At 38.3% G+C, this 13,702-nt stretch overlaps 2 protein-coding genes across 9 annotated transcripts in view; one reads left to right on the forward strand and one right to left on the reverse strand.

Annotated features, from left to right (window-relative positions):
* Positions 1-13,702, reverse strand: part of LOC131428221 (protein phosphatase 1L) — a 77,653-nt gene that overhangs the window by 17,069 nt on the left and 46,882 nt on the right. Inside the window, exon 2 of one of the 2 annotated variants that reach the window (XM_058591981.1) lies at positions 524-707. In XM_058591981.1, the coding sequence (XP_058447964.1) occupies positions 524-707 (184 nt within the window). Of the gene's footprint in view, positions 1-523; positions 1,676-13,702 lie in introns of those variants that run through there. The other variant, XM_058591980.1, reaches the window with a different exon arrangement.
* The window catches only part of LOC131428220 (dedicator of cytokinesis protein 9), a 250,102-nt gene continuing 247,708 nt past the window's right edge, over positions 11,309-13,702 (forward strand). Inside the window, exons 1-2 of one of the 7 annotated variants that reach the window (XM_058591973.1) lie at positions 11,309-11,610; positions 11,751-12,203. In XM_058591973.1, coding sequence (XP_058447956.1) covers positions 12,105-12,203 — 99 coding nt within the window. In that variant the 5' untranslated portion in view covers positions 11,309-11,610; positions 11,751-12,104. Of the gene's footprint in view, positions 12,204-13,702 lie in introns of all 7 variants that reach the window. The other 6 variants (XM_058591974.1, XM_058591975.1, XM_058591976.1 and 3 more) reach the window with 6 other exon arrangements.

Below are 13,702 nucleotides of genomic sequence, written 5' to 3' on the forward strand. Positions count from 1 at the left end.
TCATTTTAACATTCGTTATTCGAGACTAAGCTATCAGGCGAGGTATACGTTTCTCAAATTTCTTTCAAAATAAAATTCTCACGTCGAGAACAATTGATTAAGACGCGGCCCCATCACTTCAGTGTCCACGTCATCTTCATTATCGGTAGTCACTTCTAAACACTTCTGTTCTGCGACGGCACTCAAATCGATATTTGCATGAATACGTAAAGTTGGAATTACTATGAATAGGTACATGGAAATGAATTTATTTTTATATGTTAAATTGTATATCGATGTGATATTTATATGTCGTAGCTGCCTTCGAACAGCTGCGATGAAAAGTCGGAGCGGTGAACAGTCGCATCTATTGATGGTAAAATGAAATATGCAAACGCATTATTCGATCAAACGTGATACGTCGGAACACCATAAAGTAGTTCTCTGATTGTACGCGCAATACTTATATAAATAGATTTTACCATGAATGTTGTGATCGATCGTCTTTTAGTAAATAGAAGAGGCAGAGATTGCTTCCACTTACCTATCTTCCATGCGTGGCCGTCGTCCTTGCACCGCATACACAGCACTGGAGCCCCGTTTCTCCTCCCAGCTGTGCTTCTCGGCCGCTGATGTCAACAGGGCAAGCTTGTTGGCCCGGGAACCCTTGATCAGTCCGAAGCTGCTGCTGATTTTCCCGATGAAGCCCCGGCTCCATACTTCGCTCGCTTGAAGGTAGAATACAAACACGAAAATCAACAGACCGGCTATCAGCACCTCCGGCTTGAGCAGATACACCCGCATCACCTTCCAGACGTAGCCGACCGAACTGTTGAGCGGCGATACGCCGACTGCGAACTTCGAAAGGAGCTTCATGTGCGATTTGAAGAACGTCTGATAGAGAATCTTATCTTCTAGCTCGTCTTCCATTCCCACTCAGGCACCACATCCACTGACGACTGGCTCTTGCTCTTCCGCGACCCGAGCGATTAAGCTGGGAAAACAAGGAAACGTCTTTGTTTACCGTGCACAATCAGATCAGCAAATTTTACGCGCCGGGAGACTCTTCGATCGAGGCTAGCAGACCAAGTGGCTGGTTGCGGTAGCTTCGAAAAGAAATTGTAGGGAAAATACTTGCAGCTCAAGTGTTTTTCCCCCGTGGTTGAAAGAAAACTAAAATACACTGAACAACGCAATGGGAGCATAGACCAATAAGACGAAGCTTGGGATGTGTGTGAGCTCGCAATCAGTAGGTATGTGGGCAATTTTTTCCGTTTTTCGAAAATAGAAGTCGTCGCTACGGATTAACGAGGCAACACGACTGCTTTCATTTGCACTGCCTTTTGCGGATCCAAAAGACGGGTGTACGATGAGGGCATAGAAACACGGTCAAATACGCTTCTTTGGGTTTAAAACGCAAAACTGTTCCACCCTGTGTGATGTATTTGTTGAAGTTGCTGTGTAAATACAAAGTTTACTCCCAACAGTTCAGTTCTTTGAAAGTAAAATAACGCGGAAACTATTAGTCGACACCAAGGACCGTGGTTCACTATTATCTTAAAGGCCACTTTCCACTATTTGCTAAACTAATATAACTGAGGCACTGACTACAAAGTACGGAAAAAACTACTATCTCGTTCCTGGATCAAAAATTATTACTACATCGCAATCCGATCACAAATATATGTCATTCATGACAGCTGCTGTTTACACTCTCGCTCTCGCGCAACGATTTTTCATTTCGCTTCTGCGGTTCATCAAAACGTCAGAATATGTAACATGTTCATTTCAGGGTTGCAACGATGTTACGCAGGCGAAAATGGCGAAATAGAAATCAATTCTACCCTCTCAGCAGGCCGTTCAATTTTGTTGGTTTTTGAGCGCTTGTTAAACGACATATTGCACGAAATATTCGTTCTATTTGCTGGAACGGTTGTCTTGCAAAAATAGTGTGAAAATTAAGTGTTACCTTTACATAGAAAGAAAATTTGTTGTTATTCTACGTGAAGTAGAAGTATTGTGCAGGTATGTATTGTTAGTTTAAACAAATAAGTGGAAAAAACTTCAGAAATTCTGCAGTAAAACTAGTGCAACGGGACTCCAACTCCTCATGTTAAAAATGGCTCAACAATGGACCTCTGTCTGCCGGGTTTGTTGAACGAAAAAATGGCATTCGGTTCAACGGTCTGTTTCAAAATCGGCAAACAAAGGTCCCGTGTTGGGCACCCGTTGAACGATTGATTGGACTTTCATTGGACCAATGATCCAACGTATTGGACCAATGATCCAACGTATTGGACCAATGAAGGAGCACCGTTGAACGTTTTTTTTTCTAAGTGGGTAATTATTGGTACATGAAACCATTAATGCACTGCATACATAAATTCAAATGATTTACATGGTACAAAGTATAATTTGAACAACATTTTGTTTATTTTTTTCGTAGAAAATTATTGAAAAATGAGTCGGTGATGATGCATTTTCGAGGACATGTTTTATAAAACATGAATTGTTATTTTCACTGTATCTCTGCACAGAACTATCAGCAGTAAAGAATTCAATGCAACATATTTGTAGTAGATGTATTCCTAGATCCCAATGTTTTTATTTGATTCTTTAATTTTTTGGTAGCTGTTTCATGTTAAAACTGCGAATATTCAGGAGAAATCTGTTTCTGTAAAACCTCTCCAAAGTAACAAAAAACGAAAAGAAAAACGTTCAAAAAGAATATTTTATATGAAGAAAGTGAATGCAAAATTTGAAAATAATAGGTGAAGTAGTTTTTAGATGACGATGGAACGTGCTTTCGAGAAAAACGCGTTTTTAGTTTGTCTATAAAATCGAAGGAAACAATTTATTCTTTTAGCCCTGTAGGCTGGTAAGGTATAACATTTTCGAAAAATCATATTTTTTCTTCATGTTTTGTTATAATAAAGCATTTAAAGAATGTTTTGTCAAATTTTCAAGTCAATCAGAGCAGAACTCTTGGGCCTGTGAGACGAGCTCTTGATTCTTCGCAGTATGAGATAAGAAAAAATAAAGGCCCATAATTTCTATTGTTTTTTTCCCGATAGGCTTGAAAATTTGACAAATGATTTTTGAAATGTTCGTTTATAAAAAAAATATATTGATTTTTCAATATCCCTACTCGCTCCTTAATCGATTTTACCTTCCTCATATAGAAAGGCTTTGAAATAATTCGAATCAGTTCGCCATAATCGCAAAATGTCTATAAACTGTAAAATAATGTAATAATCATCCAGATCGAACTTTCAGTGAAATGTGCAGAAAAACAATAACAATATGCACCGATGTTCACAATCAATTAGGTTTTTTACCGTCACTGCTAACCTCAATCGGATGAACACGTTTTGACAGTTCAGCAGTACTGTTTGTAAACAGAATTTCATTTTGTTTGTTTATTGACAAATTGGATCAGACCATTTACGGTCCGTATAAAGTTTTAGAACATTTGTTCACGATTGAATACGGTTCGTTTTTGATATTTATCAAATAAAAGTGACTAGTTGCAAAGTGTAAAGATGATTGTTTTAGATGTGCTCTTCGATTTTTGTTTAAGCTAAAGTAAACACTACCGCTGAACTGTCAAGGATGAATACTTGTTCATTTGTGTCGTCACGATAAAAAACCTAATTCTCGGTTGATTTTCCAGAAGGCCGTAACAGCAAGTGACAGTTACTCTGTGTTTACTTTCTCTTCTATTAATTACCAAGCGGTTTACACGTTCATCACTTAACTCTTTGCATAGAATGATGCTCGAAACGTTCGACTTCCAAACAGAACTGTGAAATCCAAGAAAATCTTTTTAGATCACATCACAATAATCGAAAGAGAGAGTGAACAAAGAGAAACTGTCACTTGCTGTTACGGCCTTCTGGAAAATCAACCGAGAATTAGGTTTTGCACGATGACGACATAAATGAACTGCCGATGAATCAAGTTCATCTTCGACAGTTGCCGTGTACTTGTTTTGTTTTGCGACTGCAAGTTAAAAATTGAAAAATGACGAAAAAGTGCCTGTTGAAAACGTATTCCACAGAGGAAATAACTAAAAAGATTGCCCTGTATGTGTTTCCAGCATTAAGGAGCGATATATGTATGAATCTGTTGAGTGTGAGACGACTTGCATTTTTTACATTCGAACGATGAACTTCTGATGAACTTTTAAACTGTAAACAAGTACACGTCGACTGTCAAAACAAATTAGGTTTTGCACGAACATGACATAACCTCACAAAAATAAACAGAATGAATTTGTTTTGACAGTCGACGTGTACATGTTTACAGTTTAAAAGTTCATCAGAAGTTCATCGTTCGAATGCAAAAATTGCAAGTCGTCTCACACTCAACAGATTCATTCATAAATCGCTCCTTGATGCTGGAAACACATACAGGGCAATCTTTTTAGTTATTTTCACTGTGGAATACGTTTTTAACAGGCACTTTTTCGTCATTTTTTCAATTTTTAACTTTCAGTCGCAAAACAAAACAAGTACACGGCAACTGTCAAAGATGAACTTGATTCATCGGCAGTTCATTTGTGTCGTCATCGTGCAAAACCTAATTGAATTCGATGCAAACATTTCAAAAGGGCCTAAAACAATTGACAGATCATTTAGGGGTTAGCCAGATTTTGTGCTAGGGCACATAACCGTTTGTTACTGATGAGTCAAAGACGAAACGTAGAAATAATAAAAACGGTTATGTGCCCTAGGACAAAATTTTTCTAACCCCTAAATGACCAAACCCGCATCGGTCAGAAATAGTCGACAACACGTTTTCCCTCGGCACATCAGAAAAGACATTGCACTCCGTTGCAAAACAAAAAGTGTTCTGTAAGTAGCAGAAACTTTACGTCTGCTTGGCGGTTCAAATTGAACTGCCGAGATTAACACTAAGCAGTTCAAGCTGAACTGCTCTGCACTGATGAGTCAAAGACGAAACGTAAAAATAATAGTTGACAGATTCTCTTTGTTTACTTTCTCTTTCGACAACCTCTGCGTTATTATGCAATTGTTCATTACATATCTGATACTATTAGAAAACTGGAAATATTTTCTTCTTTCTACAAGAATTATTTGTAGGTGAAAATTAAGAAGTTATTAACAGAAGAGAAAGTAAACAAAGAGATTCTTTCATTCATTTATGTGCGCTTATGAAATGCTCACGTCGAATTTTAATTGAAGACCTTATGATCCTTTTATAAAATTTTGTATTGCATCCGAATTCGTAATAACAGGGTGATGAGTGAAAAAAAGTTAAATTTCAATAAGAAACTGATTCCTTCAAACTACTCAAGAAAATTTTTAGTTTTCAGGTCTCACTTCAACTATACTGAACTACGGTTACTGGTTCCGGAAACACCAGGAGTAACGAATAAAAAAAGGCTTTTCATCGGAGCTCCAGATACCCCTAGTTTTATATACCATTCGACTCAGCTCGACATGATCGGAAGAAGTCTCTATGTGTGAGCACCCTTCCAAAATTTTTCTAAGCTCTTCTTTTTCTCGGAAACCAATTTCAACGAGCTTATGCTCGTTTGAAAGCTACTATTAAGTCATTGATCAAGTTCGAAGTTGAAATGGCGGTAATCAACAAAATGCACTTATTTTCCTTTCGTTGAATTTTCTCGAATATGGCTAAACCGATTTCAACACGTTTAGGCTCGCCTGAACAGTTCATTTGTTAAGTTTCAGAGTTCGAATACTTGATACTTTCGCTTTCAGAAATATAATGGATTAAGTGACGTAACCGACAAAATGCACTTTGTATCTCTCATTTCGATTTTCCCGAGGAATGCAGAGCCGATTTTAACAAACTAAGATTTATGTGAAAGCCACTATTAATACATTCATCAAGTTTGAGTGTTAAGTGGCTGTCATATCATGTTCTGGAGATGTAATAGCATGAGTGACGTAACCGACAATACGTAGTTATTTCTCTCCATTCAATTTTCTAAATCTGACTAATCTGATTTCACCACGCTTAGTCTCGTTTGAAAGCTACTATTGCATCGTTGATCAAATTCGAAGATCGAATGGTGGACATTTTCGGCACAAGAGATACATTAGTTCCTAGGTGACTAACAACTCTTTTTTTCTATAGGCTACAATTTTTCGGAGATGAATCAACGAATTTCGATAAACTTAGACTCGTTTAAAAGCTGAAAACAGTATTATAATCGATCGGAAATGATTTTATGGTTCTTCAAAATGTTCCCCTAGATGATCAATATACTTTTGCAAACTCTTGAACCAATTTTCAAAAAAAAAATCCACTCTCTTGAGGTACCCTGAAAACATGTTTTTTGAACACTTCAACAGCTTCTTCAGGAGTTTTGAATCGCTCTCCACGCAGTTTATTCTTCATGAAAAGGAACAAATAGAAGTCGTTAGGTGCCAAATCAGAACTATGAGGCCTGTGGCTCATCAATTCAACGTTTTGGGTGCTCAAATTTTCGGTTGTTTGAGCCGATGGGTGAGAGCTTGCATTATCGTGACGAAGAATGATTTTGTGTCTTGCATTTGTTTTCCTTATTTCACGAAAAACTTCTGGCAAACAAATGGTGGTACACCAATCTGAATTGACAGTCTACGGATCCTCTAAAGCAACGGTAGCGATATGTCCGTTATACCGAATACAGTTGACTGCTGTTTTGTTTCAGGGTCATATGAGTAGATCAATTTTTTTCTGTATAAATGTTATACACCAAATTTAAACCACCACAATTGTATTTTTTCAGCATTTCTTCGCACTAATCGACACGAATCTTTTTTTGGGCAATTGTCAAATTATATGGGATCCAACGTGAACCAATTTTTTTTCACAATCAAATGTTCATGCAAAATAACATATAAGCTTTTCAGATTAATGTTCAAGGCTACCTCCATTTCACGGTACGTCACGTGGCGATCTTCTATTATCAGATATTTCACAGCATCGATGTTTTCTGGCAAAACAACTTATTCTAGATGACCTTTTTTGAATTTATCGGCAAGCGAACTACGATCACGATTGAATTCGTTATATCAGTTTTTTACAGTCGCATAGGATGGTGCTACACTGCCAAAAGTTAAACTAAGTTGATTGAAGTGCTCTTGTCTTGATAATCCACGACGATAATCGTAATAAATCGTTGCACGAAAATGTTCACGATTCAATTCCATATTTTTGCTGAGGTAAAATGTTCAACTCACTGTAAACAAAACAAATAGCGCTCAAATGACAGAATGTTCCAAAGATGGTAATGGTAAGAAATGTCAAACTTTATGATGGAAACACTTAGTGTTTCCAAGGCTAAATACATAAGTAACAACCTTCGTATGTGTTCACTGAAATTAACCTATGAGTCGATAAGAACCCCTAAGTCTCACATGGCTTTAACTCGCATTAATGGTGTGATTGTAGATAAGCGGCGATCGTACGCGACAATACGTTATGATTTTGCACCTGGTAGCATTAACCTCCATTCCATTTTGATCACACCAATGAATTACAACGTCAATGTCTTGTTGGAGAGAACGATTATCGAGTGAGTTCGAGATAACACGGAAAAGTTGCAAGTCGTCAGCATAAAGTAGTTTATCAGAGTCAATAATGTTACAGATGTCGTTTACGAATAGAACGAATATCAATGGATCTTGGTGGCTTCCCTAAGGAACCTCGGAGGGAATTGTATAGTGACTGGTATGATAGACATCTAATTTAACAAATGCAGATTTTCGGTTAGACAGGAATATATCCGCAGTCTGTAATCCAAATCGTGAGTCCTATGTGGTTTATTTTCTCCATTACTTTAAACATTGTTCTTTGGATTTTCAACCTAATTATTGAACGTTTTATCACCAAAATGAAATAACAAAATGATTTTAACCTGCATCAAACACGCTGAAATCTTACTCTTGAATGTAGAATGAAACATTATATTTCAAATTAGATATCGTATGAAGGGTAAAGTGTTATAATATGCCCCCTTAAGAAAACATTGAGATATTTCTAAATGTACTGATTTATTTTCTTCGAGAATGTAGCTATTTTGCGGGCCACCCGCCGGGTATTCATAGCCTGGGGGTGTTTCCCGCGGACCCACACGGACCGAAGGATGCGGCCAACGTCATCTGGAAGACTCATGACATATTCCATCCACCGGCCGGTGCCGATCGCCAGCTGAAGGCTGGATCTGCCAAAGTCGACCACTGCGACCCCAATACAACATTATCCAATTATACTATCCTAGTTTTAAGTTAGTCGTTAATAAAATTAGAAAAAGTCCTTGGCACCTTAGAGCTTAAGCAGTGTGCCTTAAAAAATTATAATATTGAATAAAACAAAAATGTAGGTATTTCTTTGCGCTACGCCTGAGTAACATAATTTTCAATTATTTCGGTAGAAGTGATGAGAATTGATTGATACAAACACATTTTCCAAAACGACCACATTTTCAGTTTTTCGCTTGCCGTAGGCATAATACCCCAGCAACCGTATACAATGCCTAACAACAAATCAGTGATATGCCCCCCAACAATGATGCAATATGCCCCTTGAAATGTCGATATAGAAGAAAAGCAGATAAAAAAGATCGGAAATCAATTGCATAATCCATTAATTACAATTGGAAACCAACTTATATTTTCCCGGTTTTTAAGGAACGGCAACAAATCAGATATTACAAATTACCGTGGAATAGCCTCCCTATGTGCTGTTTCCAAGTTATTTGAAATCATTGTTCTCGACTTCATGACTCATAAGTGCAACGACTATATATCTGAAAATCAACACGGATTTATGCCTAAACGGTCAACATCTACTAACCTAGTAACTTACACATCTTTTATCATGCAATCCATGCAATCTCGTCTACAGGTAGACGCTATCTACACTGATTTTTCAGCGGCATTTGATAAAATAAACCATCAAATAACAATTGCTAAACTTGACAGACTTGGCTTTGGTGGTTCTTTACTGAATTGGATGCATTCATATCTTACTGGTCGTGAGATGTCGGTAAAAATAGGAAACTGTACAACATCACCGTTTGCTGTGAGTTCTGGAGTACCTCAAGGAAGTCACTTAGGACCGTATATATTTTTACTCTACCTTAATGATCTGCACTTCTTACTGAAATGTTTCAAACTATCATTTGCGGATGACTTCAAACTCTACCATCTGATCAAAGAACAAGAAGATGCACACTTTTTGCAAGCTCAATTGAATACATTCGTTGAATGGTGTCACTCCAACAAGATGGTATTAAACGCCTCTAAATGCTCCGTCATATCATTTTCCCGCAGGCACTCAGTAATAAGATATGACTACAATCTTTCGCAAAATGTTCTTAAACGTGAATCGTTCGTGAAAGATTTAGGAGTTATTCTTGATGATAAACTTAATTTTAAGAATCACATTGACTACGTGATTTCGAAGGCATTGAACTCTTAGGGTTCATATTTCGAATTAATAAAAATTTCGCTAACACACATTGCTTGAAAACTCTTTATTGTGCACTAGTTCGATCATCGCTTGAATATGCTGCTGTCGTTTGGTCACCTCATTATCAAACTGATATTGATCGTATTGAAGCTGTTCAACGCAAATTCATTAGGTTTGCTCTCCGAAATCTATCTTGGAGAGACCCATTAAACCTTCCGAGTTATAATGATCTCTGCCGACTGATCGAACTTGATCCGCTGTGTGTTCGTAAAAACATCTACAAGGCTGTTTTCATCGCTGATTTAATACAATCACATATTGATTGCCCTGATCTCCTACGATTGGTCAACTTTGACATCCATAGCCGCAATCTTCATTCACATCCATTTTTACGATTCCCTCGTGCTAGAACTAACTACGGATATAATGAACCATTTCTCAGTATGTGTCGTTTATTTAACAGTTGCTCGAAGGTCTTTGATTTTCATCTCTCGCGTAATGCGATAAAACGCTTATTTAACGATTCCTTAACTATTCAGTATATTCAATAACTAGATCTACATGCCGGTTCTAACCCCGTCGTTCGTCCACGCTCACTCACTGCTCCCTCAACTACCTAACCTTCTTCTTCCATCTTTATATCCACTTTTCTCTTTTATCTCGTCTTTTAAGGAAGCTGCTCTGTAATTCTGTAATATTGTGTCATCAACTAGTTATAGGGTTAGTGGTTTAGCTTTACCTGTTAGTTTTAATTGCTAGTTTTGAACGTAAATGTATCTGTTGGATCATTGTAATCTGTTGATACAAAAGATGAGGAGGTTCTATGCCTGCTGGAGAGAGAGATTGCGATATTTCATCTCCATCGGGCTTTTTCCTGCTCCCCAAAATAAATAAATAAATAAATAAACTTTTTTGATCCACCCAACGCAACATTTTGTTTTATTAACCGTTATAAATCTTCAAAACAATATTTGAACTCGAAGCATACTGTTGAATCGAAGGTGGGGCATAATGTCCGTTGAGTAACTGTTATGAGAAAAATCGTAAATCAAAGAAATGGTTTTGTTTCTCTGGATTTTTATACTGGAAATAGAGTCATTAGCACTGCTAAAAGCTAATTACTAAATAGCAACCGACCATTAGACTTTTTATACGGTTAAATGCTTGTATAGTCGAAGCAAAACCTTACATCGAAAAGCTGCCCAATGATTTTTTTTCAGTTTTATTCATATTGTTCAGCAAACGAAAACTGCCAAACTTGCATAGCAGAAAGATCTTACGAAAAGATAATATTAGTGAGTTTTATCACTTTGTTTAGAAAAATCTTGAATACTGAAAAAAGAAAATGGGGGGGGGGGGGGGGGGTTGCGTTTTGGCCAGCAGGGTCACTTTATAATGCTTTCCCCAACAGAATAAGTTCGAATACATTCATCATTCTATTAAATGACAAACAACTGAACAAAGAAAGTTCCGCTAATAACTAATAGTACCTATAGTAATATCCGTTGTTGTTTTCAACTACCCATCAGCAAGAAATCACGCCCTGCATCATGTTATCACTCATTCGATCTATCATTCATCTGCCCATTCATCCAACACACGTGGTGCGCATGCTGGAAGATCCCACCTATCAGGCGGTAGGCTACCGATCAAAACATAAACGAGCAAAACAAAACATTGCCTGTGAGATGAAGATGAGCGACCGAATGCGGTGCGGATTTCTCTACTACAGCACCACTCTGATCAGAAGATCAGGTGTGTATGGGTGAGCTCACGAAGCCATCGGCCATCAGTGTTGTTCATCCAACCGGATGACAGTGTGCGACAGTGATGCGATACACAACATAATAACGTTGCTTGCCGCAGTTCACTCGGACGGTCGGTTTGTGTTAGACGTCGATGTTGTATTGCTCGTGTGAAAAATTAGCGTTTTCTTGACTCCAGCCAGTCTGCTTGCAGCCCAGATGATTGTCGAATCTAGGATCGTGATGGTGACCAGTGTTTAGGGGTATCGGAAGTGCGTCCGGTCGATCTGTTTCACTGCCGTGGACGGTTTTACATATTTGGTCCCGTGAGAAGGTGAAAGTGAAGATCTTCCATTGGATTAAGTTGTTGAGTGTGTGTGTCAAGAAAGTGCATCATCTTCCAGTTGGGTGTTTTGCTTCGCCTTCTTTTTTCGAGGTTCACTCCCATTCTGATTACCGAGAGGAATTCGCCCGTATGTATGCATCCTCACGCTCGCATACGTACGTAGGTCCTTTCTGGTGAATGTGAACCAGTGCCGGTGTATTGGTGAAGTAATATTCCTGTTTTGTTGATAGTGGGTGGTGTTTGGGATGAAAAGATGATTAATAACAACCACTTTGAAGAGAGTGAAGTTTAGTGTTTACCAGTCAACAGAAAAAGGATATTAATTTTTATCGAATGTGTTACGTCAGCTTACATGCGAGGTCTACGATCGAGTAAGTGTGTAGCGAAAGGTTAGGAATTTATGAAAAAGAAGAAAAAAAAGAGGTTATCAAGTGAGTGAGGCAACCGGCTTTCACATGCAGCTCGATGAAATCGATCATCCATCGAGGGAGAGTGGTGATAATTAAAAGTATAAAACAAACACTGAAGACGAAAGGCGTGACAATAATATCTCGTCTCGTCGAGTGTCGATCGAAAGCAACATAATGACAGAAAGAAAGTTTACCCGCGGGCTCAATAAGCCCGGAATGGCCGCCCAGCTGAGGGAGAACATCTCGCAGGTTGTACGTGAATCTGCTTCACTTGTATGTATTTTTGTTTTTTTCAATTTTTCATTTCCACTTTGATTAGATTTCATTACCCGGTCATGACGCATATGCAATGTCTACTTGCTTGTGGCAGGTTCCGTCCAATCAACAATCAACCGTCTGCAATTGAAATAGTTATTGGTGTGATTGAACTCATTCATACCGGAGAATCGACGACGATTATCCACTTGTACTGTGCTGCACTTTAAATGCTTCGAGATTACACACAGTGCATAAATATAATTATAGAGTAAACTGCAGTCATTCAATTGTCAGTGTTAACTTTGCTACACAAGAATAGAAGGAGCACTGGCTCACATCTCATCTGAAAGCGACATTGTTATCATTGGGACGAAGTTTCACCTTTGCCACAACGAGTTTGCTCTGTAGGTACATCAGCTCAGAGCTACCAGCCAAGTGGTATTATCAATTTGAACTTAATGTTGCACAGTGAAAATATCTGAGTTTTGGTTTTTCTTACGCGCAACAAAAATTTTGTGGAACCAGCAAGTATCAGGCCATTTCAATAAATCTTTGTAAATATAGTGGCAATGAAAATGCAGTCAAAAACAGGCCCGTGCGCAGGGGGGGGGGGGGGGTTTGGGGGTTTTTACCCCCCCCCCCCCCATGAAGAATTTTTTTTAAATTAAGTTTCATGAACAATGGAGTACTTATTATATTAAAGTGCAAATAACTTGACAATTCATACTACGTTTTCAGATTTTTTTTTTACAGTTTCAATATTGTGGATGACGCAACTTTCTTTTTCAAATTTTGACGCCTTTCCCACTTTCTGTCAAGTGTTACTGGAAATGCTGTCATCGATGTTACGCATTTGTATGGTGCGTGCCCGAAGTACCGACTACCACCGCTCTCAATAACGCGCATCTTTTCTCTAGAGTAAAGCCCAATACTCACCTGCAGGGGAACGTCAGAAATTCACTTGAAATACTTGATATTTGTAATGAAGACGCGTTTCCAAATGTCCACCAAATGCTTCGCGTTCTGGCAGTTTTGCCGGTAACAACGGCGACGAATGAACGGTCTTTTTCAACATTGCGTCGTCTCAAAACTTACCTCAGGTCGACAATGGCTGAAGAGCGGCTAAATGGTTTAGCCTCACTCAATATTCATCGCGATGTCGAGGTGGATACCCAAAGAGTTCTTGAAAAGTTTTTTTCAGTACCACGCAGAATTAATCTATTGAAGAATTGTAACTGAACACTTTAATACAATAGAATGCCTTCATTTGAACAAAAAAGTTCAATTTTTTATCAATTTATAAACTGACATTATTTTAGCCCCCCCCCCCCCTCTTTTAATGATTTCTATGCACGAGCCTGTCAAAATTCGTTTTACATTATCAATATAGTGGATGAGGCGCCTTTTCGCCTTTTGGACACCCCCCTCTTCCCTTGAAACCCCCCTCTTCCCTAGAAACCCCCCCATGGATGATTCCTGCGCACGGGCCTGATCAAAAATATTTTGAATTTTCG

This window comes from Malaya genurostris, chromosome 2 (genome assembly GCF_030247185.1).
Source record: "Malaya genurostris strain Urasoe2022 chromosome 2, Malgen_1.1, whole genome shotgun sequence".
In the NCBI taxonomy this organism is placed as follows: Eukaryota; Metazoa; Arthropoda; class Insecta; order Diptera; family Culicidae; genus Malaya; species Malaya genurostris.